The following is a 14,337-nucleotide window of genomic DNA, read 5'->3' on the forward strand; positions in this document are numbered from 1 at the left end:
ATCTCCCAATAAAATAGAAAAAAGGTTAAAAAAATCGTGACACATTAATTGAATATTATGTTAAAAAAGAAAAAATTGAAAAAAAATACTTGTGACTTCTTTTTTTTGGTTAAAATTATTGATCATGATCGAATGCACAGGGTGCTTTCTTTTTTTCTTTTTTTTTTTTTATAACAATATTTTGTGGACCGATTAATATGCACGCAGACTCGTCCGTTTCCGCTTTTTCTATCCGCATCCTGAAACACGTGATCATCTCGATTATTGAATGGGAAAGCTGACATTTAAAATAGAAAATATTACTTTAATAATATTCAAAAATAAAAAACACCCACAATTAAGTTATAAATGTTTATTTAAAAAATTGTCACTAAGAAAGTTTTAGTCAAAACTAAAGGATTTACTCGTGTCCAATATCTTAAAATCAGTTATTTTTTTTAAGAGTCTAATATAATGTGTGATATAGGAATGTCTGGGGAGTTACTGATGCATCTCATAGTGTTTTTTGGTTGAAATGAATAGGGCTATTTGCATTTTCCATAATTTAGTGTAAGTGTTATGGAAAATAAAACTTAAAATTGTACGAATGAAGCAGATAGATTTTTCGCTGGCATTTTAATGGGTGGATGTTCATAAATTATTGGAAGGATTATTAAACACTTGAAGAAGGAGAAAACATTTTTTTTAGTTTAGAGCTCTACGTGTGTGGCTGAATTGGGTGTTAATATTGAGAGAAAAAAAGCAGCACATAGATAATTAGTTTTTGTTTACGTTTGTAAGTTTAGATCATTTATATTACAATATACATATGAATTTTAAACTTAAGAGATCCTTTTCTTAAAAAAAAAATGAATGTTAATAGTTTTAATGTTCTTCCTAGTCCCACTAAAACATGTGGAGCGATATATCTCTACATATGTTGTCATCCATCCCATTAAATTTCCAAGTTCACATAATTGTTGGTCTTGTCTCGGTTTTATCGGGACGGGTCAAACTCCACGAGACAAGACATATGGATTATCATTAAAATTTCCGTCAATTCGGCTCAAGATCGAGTATACTTGAACATATAGATATTGATCTGAGAGAAGTGTCCCATCTGCCACGAGATAATTGATTCAGTAAAAAGACGTTTAAGGGCTTAGCAATCTAGCTAAGCTTCTTTCTCAGGCTTCTAGTCTCTAGACATAAGTCTTTGCAAAAATGACATTAAAAAAATTATAAATTACAATATTCTAATTCAGATATTTAAGAGGTCAAAATTTCAGAAATAGAAGTAGTATCTGATATGATATTTTATAAATATAGTCAAATAACTAAAATATCTTTATACCAGATTTTTTAAACAAAAAAAAAAGCTATCAAACTTGTTATTAGTATATTTTTTAATCATTGATTGTTTAACACTTGCACAACTTATTAATAAATAACTTGTCATTATCATTATATTTCTTGTCATTTGTTGTTTAATAGTTATCATTGTCAGTTCATAACTTGTTAATAAACTTTTTGATACAATAACATTTTTGTCATTTAACTACATTTTCAAAATACCAAATCACTCATCACTTCCTTCCCTAGATTTTGACCTCTTAAATGCTTGAATTAGAATATAGCAATTTCGAACTTCTTTTTACGTCATTTTTCCTAGGTCTTTTATATGACTCTGCTTCAATATATTTGCCATTTTGTCTTTAAAAAGAACAAATAAACAGTATTACCAACTAGGAATTGTATTTAGTTAAAAGGGCTACCCTCTACGAATTAATATTTGAATTCATGTTAAAAGAGATGTTCAACATTTAGTGCTTGAAAATATTCTAAATGAGATCGCCTCTAATAGAAAGACACCTTTTAGTTTGTGAAAAAATAGCATTAGGTGTCCCTCCGATTTCTCAAGGGACACTTGGCACTTTTTATTTGCATGACAGCCCCGCCCAGGTCTAAACAAACTTAAGGAGCCTTTTTTTTTTTAAGTAAAAACATGTAATAATTAAGCCATTTAATTAATTAGCTTTAAAATTGAAGTCTATAATGTTAGTAGTATATAGTAAGAATTGTATTGGAAAACCTTTTCTCTTAAATTATTTGTCGCTATATAGAGTTGTGGAAGAGCAGCCTTATATATCCGTATAATTTTGCACGGGAAGCAAACCTTGATTATGACTTGAATTGATATAAATATATAGTTGATATATGGATTAATAATATAATGAAGAGTTCCCAAGATGATACAAAATAAAATATATATAATATTGGGAGAACGATTTTTTTAAAAAATATATATTTGTCACTATATAATATACATACGTGGCGGCCGGCATCCTTATCTAGTTTTGTACTTTTTTTCCCATCCCATTTTTCACGTGGCTCAAACCCCAAATAAATAAATAATTTTAAACTTCTTTAAGCGGTCACTTCTTCACGGCCAACTCTATAAATTGATGCTCCTACTTCACATGAACTCATCACACCCACCAAATAAAAAACTACCAAGTCTTCCATAGCCATATACACGCACATCACGAAAACAATGAAGACCACTTCAGCGTTGCCTGCAACATTCCTCTTCTTCCTCCTCTTTGCCTTCACCACCACCGCCGCCGCCTTCGCCGGCAACGGCCTAGTGCTAGACTCAGACGGCGATCCATTGAGAAACGGCGGCAAATACTTCATCTCACCTGTAAATGGAGGTGGGATTTTCGCCGGCGCAGTGAGGCACGGATCAGATACTAATTGCTCACTCGCCGTGATCCGATCCAGTAACAGATGGTCAACAACCATATCTTCTCCGTTCAAAATACTTTACATCTCAGAGAAGCTTCCTCTGAACATATCATTCGCTCAGTTCGCACCCAACGTTTGTACCAAATCTAAAAACTGGCTCGTCACGAGGTCGTATCCTATTAGGGAGCCCGTGATGGTTGGAAGTGCTCAAGAGTTCGATGGTTCTGTGATGGATGGTTATTTCTCCGTTTGGTCTGTTGATGAAACCAAAGGACACTATAAGCTTGTCTTCTGTCACACTGGAGGAGAGTGTGGAAACATCGGAGTCCTCGTTGACATTAACAACTTCCAACGTTTGGTCGTCACAGTTGATGAGCCTCTGGTCTTCAAGTTCGATAAGGTTAAGGACAGCTCTGATGCCTCCAAGCTATCCATGGTGGTTTAATTTGAGCTCCTAAACTCTCCAGTTTGTATAATCTAATAACGATGACGATGATGTGATAGTGTGACATATCTGATCTGTTGCACTGTTTATCTCTCTATGGATTAATAAAATAAAGTTGCACTAATTGTCATCCATAAATTTTCTTGAGATGTTTTTTTCCCAACTCATGATATTGTTATATATGTGAAGTTACAATTTTTTTTTTCTTTAGGCTTTATCTAGATTGAGGGAAACATGAGAGGAAAATAAAGGGGGAGAATTATATTACGAGAGAAAACTTTCAAAAATAGCAATTTTGTTATTTTTGGGAGTCTTATAATTTCTCTCGTAACATTCTTTTCTTTTTATTTTTGGTCTCGTTGAACTAAGTGCGAGGAAGCATAATTCACTGTATAGGAATAAATGAATAATGTAACACGTAAGGGAAAATAAAGGAGAACTACTAGTTGTCATAGATCGCAAATATAATTACGTACCAAGAAATTAAATACTGGCTCTGGTCCTTAATATAAGATGTCATTTAACTTTTATTTTGATCCTAAATATAAGACCCCAATCTACTTTATCTTTCATATTTATTCATTTTTTTTTCAAGATACTCCTTCTAATAATGGTAGTTCTAACTAATAAACTTGATTAGCAAGAATATTTTAGGAAAGACAATACTTATTTATTACAAATAACTAACTTAACTTGTTTCCTTAATTTATTCAAATTAGTCAACTAGCTCTCATATTTAGAACCAAGGGTAGTAGTTATTATTAAGGGAAAGTCGAACAGGCAACTTGATCAATCTATATGTGAACTATTGAATTTTAATCCTGTCATTGCTATGCTATTTAATATTTTATTATTTTTTCTTAAATTACAAGCTCCATTTTGGTAAAATGATGGGCATAATATGTTAGTTCTAAATATTGAATAATTTTTTTTAAATCATGGAAGATGAGATATAAATTTTGTAAGTCAATTTTTATAGGTGATGTGAAATTGAGATGTATGTAAATTATGAAAATTGAGTTGACATTTACTCCAGCAGAACCCATTTTAGCTAGAGGCATTTCGTCCGCCCATTAAATAAGTTTTCAACATGTAATGACCAAAGTCTTTAGCTGGCAACAAAAAAAAAAAAAGGCCAAAGTCTTTAACGGTCATTTCTTATTGGGGGACCCTTAAATGTTATGGAAAATTACACACAGGTCCCAAACAAGAAAATTTATTCATCCATGGTCCCTTTAAATGTTGAAATTAATGTAAAGTTCTCAGGGATTTGTGAGTAATATATTAGAATTATGAAAAGATGTTTTTATCCTCATTTGTTGGGGGGGGGGGAAACAGAGAAGAGAATGAATTGTTAATAGATGTATCAAAGGTCTTCAATGTAACTTATTGATTTGTCAATGACAAGTGCTTTTGACATGATGATATAAAAGATGGCAAGTTTAAGTAAGATGCATCTGTCTTGTTTTCTTCATAGAGGGCACAATTTATTCATGGTATGGAATGTGAAATACAATATGCTAGGGGTAGTGTGAGAGCAAGAATGATAAAGGAAGGCACATTACAAAGACCTGCAAGAACTCCAATTTAAGTTGAGATTTGTTGGTAGCTTTTTTTTTTTTTTTGCGAATGCATGTGACAATTTTTTCTGTGAATTCATGTATCAGTATTTTTTTTTTTTTTGTAAATTTCATTACATGCACCTCAAGTTAAGGGGTCATTAGATAGACATACAACATATATATGTATATGATTTTTAGAAGGGTTGTTGGTGTAATTATATTGTACATATATATGGAGTTGTAAATGAAATGTGAAAGTAGTTTGATATAATGTCATATTTATATTTTGCTATACTTATAAAATCCAATGCTAGTACTTGTTAATATGTTCTCATTGACTTGTTAATGATCAACGCCCTTGAGCTTGTCAATGATTGTCTGCCACAAAATTCTGATATAAACCCATAGTTTGATGTAATATTCAATGTGCATCCTTGATCACATATGATTTCAGCTTAAAAATTGTTATACAATACTATTTTATTATAATTTGATTTTATGTGGAAGTAATACTATCCTACAAATTTAGTTGTCAACTAAGACATCCTAACTTGTCAATAGGTTTTCTTTGACTTGTTAATCCAAGCCTTGAGTTTCTCAATGACTATCTGACTATCTGCATCAAAACTCTCATATAAATCCATCATTTCATCTAATATCAGTGTACATGCTTTGATCACACATGATATCAACTTAAAAATATAATTTGATCTTACCTTATATGGAGGTAATATTATTTTAGAAATTTAGTTGTCAACTTAGACCCCTAATTTGTTAATAGGTTCTCATGGACTTGTTAATCCATGCTCTTGAACTTGTCAATAGTTGTTTGCAACAAAGTTTTGATATAAACCTATTATTTCATCTAATATCTGTGTGCAAGCTTTGATCACACATGCTTTTAGCTTTAAAAAAAACTATCCAATATTATTTTGTTATAATTTGATCTTATGTTGAGATAATATTATCTCGCAAATTGAGTTGTCAACTGAGACTCTCTAACTTGTCAATAGATTCTCATTGACTTGTAAGTCCATGCCCTTGAGCTTGTCAATGGCTATCTGTAACAACATTATCATATAAACCCCATCATTTCATTTAATATCTATGTGCATGCTTTGACGGCACATTCTTTCAGCGTAAAATTTGTTATATAATACTATTTATTATAATCTAATCTTACATGGAGGTAATGGATCCGTTTGGATCAGTGATTAGAAAAATAGCTTATTGAAAAAGTAGTTCATGAAAAAATAAAGTTGGTAAAAGCTAAATTGGATAAATTGAATTGTGTTTGGATTGGAGTTTAGAAAAACTAGTTTGCAAAAGTGAGATTGGTAAATGGTTGTTTGGGTTATAGCTGAATAAAAATAAGTTTGGTTGTAAAATAACTAAAATGGGTATGGGTTTTAATAAATAATGAAACATGATTAAAAAAATAATTTCACATAATACAATGAAATTAAAATAATTTAATATGAAGAAGTGAAATTTATTGAGTGGATTATGATTGAATAAAAATAAGTTTGTTTGTAAAATTTCCAAAATGGGTATGGGTTTTAATAAATAATGAAATACGATTAAAAAATAAATTTATATAATATAATGAGTTTAAATTAATTTAATATGAAGAAGTGAAATTTAATAAGTGAATTAAATTTTAAAATATTAGAGGAATCATAAAAAATTATTGTAAATATAAAGTGAAACACGCATAATTCACATTTATAAATAAATCTGACAAATAAAAATTAAAAAAAAATATGATAAGAGCCAATCAAGTTAAAATTAACTCAAGTCTTAAATTAGAAATAAAAATGCCAACGGGTCTCAAATTACAATTCAAGATTTTGGCCAAAAAAAAAAGATTCAAGATAAGAAAATGGAAGATGCCAAGATGAAGAAAATGACAAGAATAGCAGAAGCCTCGCATTGGCAGCCTTTTCTTGACATGGTCCATAAGCTACTTATTCAAAAAAGCTCCCCCTCCTTAGCTTAAATTTAATCATGCTTTTTCATGCTTTTCAGCCCTCAAGCTCGGTGGCTCACTAGTGGTGCCAAACAGAGACAAATTTTGAATCAGGCTTATCTTCAAAATAAGCTGCTTATGGCCCATCAGAAGCTCTCTCAAACAAGCACAATATTATCTTATAAATTTAATTGTTAACTCAGACTCCCTAACTTGTCAATAGGGTCTCATAGACTTGTCAATGGCATTCTGCTAAATTTTGATATAAACGTCATATACATATGCTAATCAAAACAAGTGAACTACTTAAATCTTCATTAACCTCTGAATGATGTTAATAGATGTCATTACATTTTCCAAATAAGGTCATTTATGAACAATAACAATAAAAGCAATATACAATTGCTTCTCAAACAAAGGTCATTTACAAAATGGTCATTCCAATAAATGACAAGTCCTTAAACACCAACCTGTCAATCCAATAAATGACAAGTTCTTAAACAGAAGCACTGTGTACAAAGCCACTTGTCATGATTTCCTTCCCATTCAACTGTCCTTGCAACTTTGCAATATAGGTAAGTGATTTTCAACGCTGCAATATAGCCTCATTTGATTTCAATAGTAGATTCTGAAATATAAATCAAAAAGTATCTTCAAGGACATATAAAGATCAAAATGAAGAACTACATTGCCCAGACATGCTTCTCTTGTATCCAGCTTGAGGCAGCCTCTCCAGCATAAGAAAAATTATGGACAGGACATCACTATAGGCACCAAAATATTGGAAACAGGCCAGCTGGTAAATAGATGTAATGAAATTCCTTAATATCGACGACTTATCAAATACTAAGTATGGCAAGTTAAATAATTAGATTCGCAAAGCTAAATGCAACTTTAATATACTTTCGCATATGTCATATATATATATATAAAGTCTCACAATTACAGCAATATGTTGATGAAGTAATCCCAAAATAATAACAGAATAAGAAACAGCAACAAAGAAGAAATATAGTAGGAAGGAGAAATATAGTAGCAACAAAATTTCATCGAAACTATTTTCCCTCCATATAAAATCATACATTCTGTTGATGGCACACCTACAATGGGTTGTAAGATAGTAAAAACAATAATTCAACCCAATCTCTTGAAGTCCATATCAAAAATAATGAATAAAAATCTCCATGTCTTCTCCTTCAAAGAAATATCAATAACTCTATAAAGTCCTCCATTGAAAACCCAAAGACAGTCTAAGAGCATCTCGTGCATAGTGGTGAATGTAGGGAAATATAAAGAAGTAATAAGACTCCTTCTCTTGAAATTAAATAAGCAATATGTACAGAACAAACATAATAGCCTTAAACAATAATAATAAGCCCAACAATCCCTTCCTTACAATTCAAGTCCTCCTTAATACTAAGCCTGTTTATTACAATATGTTTTAAGGAGTGATAGATGAGATCAATGGTTTTCACTAGTATTATGAAATGGAGATAAATTACCAAAGTCTGAATTGCTGAAAATTGAACAGAGATGATGCTATGCCTCATAAAAGGCTACAAGCATGGTGCCAGCATCGGAAGTAATATAAAGATTTTTGTCATGATCCTTATCGCCGCTGCCACCAACTCCAATCAAATTACCCATTTCTGTATCTCCCAATTCAATGGCTTGGTTTATCTTTGGAATCATCTCATCTTGAGAATAAATTCGAAGAGGTGGAGTGAGAGAAAGTGAGAGACGATGACGAAGTGGCTTGAACTGTGATGAAGTGGGATAGGAGCTTTCGGGGTTGACGAAGAGTGCTTGATTGGAGTGAAAAAGATGATGTAGATCTAGTGAGTGTTTTAAGGAAAATAAGAGGGCATTAATGCAGCAATGATTGGCGAAAATGAAGAAGGAGGTGAGGACAACGAAGAAGGAGAGGAAGAATAGATATTTTGGAGGGAGGGGGAAAGGTCGGAGATGGCGGCAAACGAGCAACAATTTTGGCAATGGTGGTGGCAAAAGAGTTCCGACGGCAACACGGTGAGGAAAATTTACAACAGAAGGGCGAGGGAGAGAGAACGAATCCTTCAATTTTTGTTTTTTAATCTGAGGACAACTTTGTAATTTCATTTATAGAATTTTTCACCAAGTCCCTTGGGACTTCTTATTAGTTTGAAATATTCAAGAGACCTTTTAATAGTTATTTTTCTTGTTTGGGAACTTACAGTAATTTTTCCTAAATGTTATTTCTTATTGGGGACCCCGTTTGAAGTTCAGACAACAACTCCTTTCAATACATTTTAATTGAGCTAATGTATATGGAAAAGAAAAGGGTGAAGGAAAATTTTGATGATACCCATTATACTATAATAAATATCTATTAATAATTTTAGTTTTTTGGATCCATCTCAAACACAAGGATGTGAAGAATATTGTCATCCATAAAACTACTTACTTGTTTATTTATTATTCTATTTCATTTTATGTACCAATTAAATATCAAGCAAAACTACTGGGCATGGTAACCTTCGGAAAAGTCTATCTTTCCTTTTTAAAAAAAAATTATTATTGCAACATATAAATCCTTCCTTTGCTAGTCCACCAACATTTTTCAAACCACGAATTCTTTGTTTACGAATATTTCAACGCCAATTTTAGTCTTCTTCTAAGTTATTTCTATTTTCAAACTTATTAATACCTTTTCATTTAATTAAGTACGAGCTATAGATTGGCAGAGTTGGTTAATTAACTATAAATATAGCTATCTTGTTTATCAATCACTATCATATTGGATGGATCATAATATGCACTATATGCAACTTATCAGTTCTCCTTTTATTGCACAGTCATATGAAAATGAATCAGAGCCTAGAAAATTTAAACTAGATCGAGTTATATGTTACTTCCTTGGTCGATTTGGTTAAAAAGGAATGGAAAAGAAAATTTTGATGAATTCAATTTAAAAAAATTGGAGAAGAGAGTACACATAAAAAAATATATATAAGATAAAAGAGAGATAAAAATTAATTAAAAGTTTTTAATTTCATTTATTCAATTTTTTAAATCAGGCTCATCAAAATTTTTCATTCCCACTCCTTCCCTCCATTTTCTACATTACTAATCTCTCACGCCTTTTTTTCTTACTTGTTCTTTCTCCTCAACTTTCCATTTTTTTTCCGTAAAAAAGAATATTTTTTTAAAATAAAATATAATTTTTACCCTTTTATTGTGTTTAACTAATACACAATTCAAGGTTATGAACGGGCAACAGTGGAGGCTGCTAAACGAAAGGCGGCGTGAAATTTAACTGATGATGATGCAATATTACTTATTAAAGAAAATTATCGGTGAGGTCCTAATTGAAGAGATATATATACACACACACACACACATATCACCTCCTGTCCTAAATATATTACTTACAAAGTGATTCTACTACAAAGCGGATTTTATATTTAGGATGAGAAGGTATTTAGTGTGTGTATAGAATCATTAAAAAATCTTAATCATAAGTAAGCAGTATGAATTTTATTATCATTCTTTATATTGGAACTCATTACTTACTTTGTCATGAGATTTTTTTAGTAATCTCATCCCATTCTTTGGGATCACAAAGTCATTATCCCCACTTATTAGGGCTTGTTTGGATCAACATTGCAAAAATACTTATGAGCACTTTCACGTAAGTTAAGATAAAACTCATCTTACATATTTATCTCGTATTCCATAAATCACGTTTAAAAAGTTGTTTGAAACTCACTTGCTGCTTACATGCTTAATATAACTGTTCAATAATTAATGTGAGAATATTAAAAAGTTTCACTAAGTTAATTATTCGTAATAAATATATATTATCTTTTTTAAAATATCATCATTAATCATGTACATTAAAACTACTCCTGGATAAAAACTTATTAACATATGTAATGATTATAGGGATTACTAGAGAGTAAAATAAATAAGTATAAAAAATAAAATAGATCGTGGTCTTATATTTAAAAGTAAATTAAATTTTCAATTAACTTTTATATTAATAACCAAAAGTAATATACCAAATATCCTCAAAATGAATGGATTTGCCTTAGCTACAAAAAGTCTATTTTAAATCAAATTACAAATTAAGATTTTCATTATCATTTCTTTTACTAATTTGTTGTTTTAAATATGAATTTTTATATCTTTGGCCAACAAATTGAATTTTTATAATTTTATTATTTTCTCAAAATTAGGAGTGGACTTATATGCTATGAAGTTTTATATCCAAACCGACGTGCTATCCGAGTTGTGAGTAATGGTGTGTTCTTATAAATTTACAAGTTATATGAAAAGATTATGATAAATATTTAAATTTTTAATAATTATTAAATCTGGATTTAAATGTTTTGACTTTTGAAAATGCTTCAGACATATTTGCTTTCCCCGTTGCCCCACAATTCAACCCAATCTGACCCGATCCAACTAGCTAAACTGGGCAAGTCAGACCGGATTTATTGGGCCAACTGGGGCAAACTTACAAACACAAAACTGTTGGATTAAAGGTGGATAGATGTCTGAACAGTTTTGTTTTGATTTACGTAAAATGTGCTTATAATCATAATTCCAAACCAGGTCTAATCTAATACACATTGTTTTGTTCCTTTCTGAGATGTGAAGGGGGAAAAAGTATTAATTAATTATTAGGGGGGAAAAAGTATATACAAAAAAAAAGGTTTAAAAAATAGTGACACATTAATTGAATATTACGTTAAAAAAATTGAAAAAAAATACTTGTAACTTCTTTTTTTGGGTAAAATTATTGATCATGATTGAATGCAATGGGTGTTTTCAATTTCTTTTTTTTTTTATAACAATATTTTGTGGACCGATTAATATACACGCAGACGCGTCCGTTTTGGCTTTTTCTATCCGTATCATGAAACACGTGATCATTCCGATTATTGAATGGGAAAGCTGACATTTAAAATTCACTAAAAAAAAAAGCTGACATTTAAAATAGAAAATATTACTTTAATAATATTCAAATGTACACCAAAAATTAATTTATAAATTTTTATGCAAAAAATTCTAAATATGAAAATTTTAGTTAAAACTAAAGGATTTACTCGCGTCCAATATCTTAAAATCAGTTATTTTTTAAATGATCTAATATAATGTACAATATAGGAATATATGAGGAGTTACTGATGCATCCATAGTGTTTTTTTGTTGAAATGAATAGGGCTATTTGCATTTCCCATAATTTAGTGTAAGTGTTATGGACAATAAAACTTAAAATTGTATGAATGAAGCAGATAGATCTTCGCTGGTATTTTAATGTGCGGATGTTTATAAATTATTGGAAGGATTGTTAAACACTTCAAGAAGGAGAAAACATTTTTTTCATTTAGAGCTCTATGTGTGTGGCTGAATTCGGTGTTAATATTGGCAAAAAAAGAAAAGAAAAGAAAAAGCAGCACATGGATAATTAGTGTTTGATCACGTTTGTAAATGTAGATTATTTATACTCCCAAATAAATTTTACATCTACGATTGAAGGAGTATCTGTCTCTTTAATTAAAAAACAAGAATAAAAGAAACTAAAAGAATTAATAAGTAGCTTAGTGGTAATTATTATTAATTAGCTGAGTAACTTTGCTCTAATCAGTTAACATAAACCCCTTTAGTCCTATTTATAAGGCAGGAAAAAAAGATTTTTTTATTTTATTTTATAAATCATTTCATTAAATTTTTTAACATAAATGCACTGTTCTATCCTTTATTTCTTATAGTGTGGATGATTATTTTTTTTAAAGATTATTTTTTTTAAAGATATATATATTAAATAGAGATAAAGTTAAAAAATTGTTATATTTTAATAGAGAATTAACACATTTTAAGATTTTTTTATCTATATAAAATATGCTAGAAGTTATTTATATATATAACACAGAGAAGTACTCATTAAAGCAACAACAAACAAGCGTATAAATGCTCCTAGAAATCTCTCTCTCTTCGTACATCTCACTTACAAATTATTATACTCCTTCGGTTCTAAATATAAAACTCTTATACACATCAGTATAAGGCCGGAGGAGTAATTCTCACACTCTGGATAAGAAGGCGAGAGATGTTTATTATATTATATTATATCATGGATATGATCATCGATCACACCACCATGGATATACCAGAAGCGACTTTCCCACTGCTACTTGTTGCCTTCACAAACTTGAACACCAATGGTTCTTTACTCCTGTCCAGTGACACAGTCAAAAGGCGGTTGCTGGTGGTATGAGTATTCATCAAAGTAACGTATCCACACGAAGCTGTTGAATAGCAGAAGGCAAGCTTATAAAACCGGGTAGACCCATATGGCTTGATGTAGAAATAACCACTCACAGCATGCTTCAATTCTTCAAACTTGCCAGCCATAATTGGCTCTCCCTCCGACCCGATCAAATCTATGACCACCCAATCACCCGTCTTTGTGCAGTCGTTTGATGGCAAATTAGCAAACGATATGTTTAAAGGATAATCGTTTGTGATGTATTTGACAGGAAATGGCGTTCTAATATTTGCTGCCCAGCCCTTATCGTATGATATTTCTGCAACGACGGCGAGTTGGCACGACGGGCTTCTTTCAATGGCGGCTCCTTTAATGGCTTCGCCTCCAAAACCAGGTGGCAGTATGTAGTAAGCGCCTCCGTTGTTTAGGATGTCGCCGTCTGAGTCATATATGAACTCAGCTCCGGTGAAGCCAGAGAGAGCAAGCAAGAAGAAGAAGGAGAAGGAGAATGCATTAGAAGTCTTCATTGTTTGGTCGTTGGGTGTGAGGAGTGGAGAAGTAGGAGAATCTATTTATAGAGCCAAAGCTCAAGGATATGCTCAATTATTCAAATATCCTTGATTTTTTTTTTTTGGGTTGTTTTTTAGGGCTTCCGAATCACGTGAAAATCATGAGATAAGGATGCCCCACCCTCCCCATACGGTGTCAAATTAATGGCTTGGGCCTTCTTTTTTTTTTTTTTCCCCAGTACAGGTGTTACTTTGTGAGTGTGCCTATGTGGGATGTGGCTATCAATATTTAATATTTTTAATTATTTAGTTTTAAATAAGAATTTTTCTTTAAAAAAATGATAATTAAAATATTATTTTCATTTTAAATTTTATATACATTAAAATAATTATTTAAAAAAATAAAAATAAGAAAAAATAAATAAATCTGGACAGTCTGAAAAAAAGCGTTGGGTACTATTTTTTCTATGAGCACCCAAGCCGAATCCAACTATGTGTATGTTATTTTTATCGTGTTGTACGTGACTCTTCACTTTTTAACCGTACATTGATTATCTAGCTATATACATACATACTACATCCGGTCCTTAATATAAGACCTCGTTTGATTTTTATTTTGGTTTTAAATATAAGATCTCAATTCACTTTGTCTCTTATATTTATATATTTTTTTCTAAGGTAGTCCTTCTAATAATGGTAGTTTTAGTCAATACACTTGGTTAGTAAGGATATTTTAGAAAAGACAATACCTATTTATTACAAATAACTAACTTAAATTATTTTTTTAATATCCTCAAATTAGTCAATTAGCTTTTATATTTAGGACTGGAGGTAGTATACCGATATGAAAAGAGAGTGGGTCCTAAGTCATG

General features: G+C 30.9%; 2 protein-coding genes across 2 annotated transcripts; one reads left to right on the top strand and one right to left on the bottom strand.

The window, feature by feature from the left end:
• Nucleotides 1-2,484: 2,484 nt before the first annotated feature.
• LOC114715760 (trypsin inhibitor B-like) lies at nucleotides 2,485-3,296 on the top strand. The gene has a single exon (XM_028900642.1). The coding sequence runs from the start codon at nucleotides 2,534-2,536 to the stop codon at nucleotides 3,170-3,172; it is 639 nt and encodes a 212-aa protein (XP_028756475.1). The 5' UTR covers nucleotides 2,485-2,533; the 3' UTR covers nucleotides 3,173-3,296.
• A 9,542-nt stretch (nucleotides 3,297-12,838) lies between these two features.
• LOC114715761 (trypsin inhibitor DE5 alpha chain-like) lies at nucleotides 12,839-13,483 on the bottom strand. The gene has a single exon (XM_028900643.1). It carries the CDS (start codon nucleotides 13,481-13,483, stop codon nucleotides 12,839-12,841), a length of 645 nt encoding a protein of 214 aa, XP_028756476.1.
• Nucleotides 13,484-14,337: the final 854 nt, after the last annotated feature.

This window comes from Neltuma alba, unplaced genomic scaffold (genome assembly GCF_004799145.2).
Source record: "Neltuma alba isolate B1F8T4 unplaced genomic scaffold, ASM479914v2 tig00011611_pilon, whole genome shotgun sequence".
NCBI lineage: Eukaryota > Viridiplantae > Streptophyta > Magnoliopsida > Fabales > Fabaceae > Neltuma > Neltuma alba.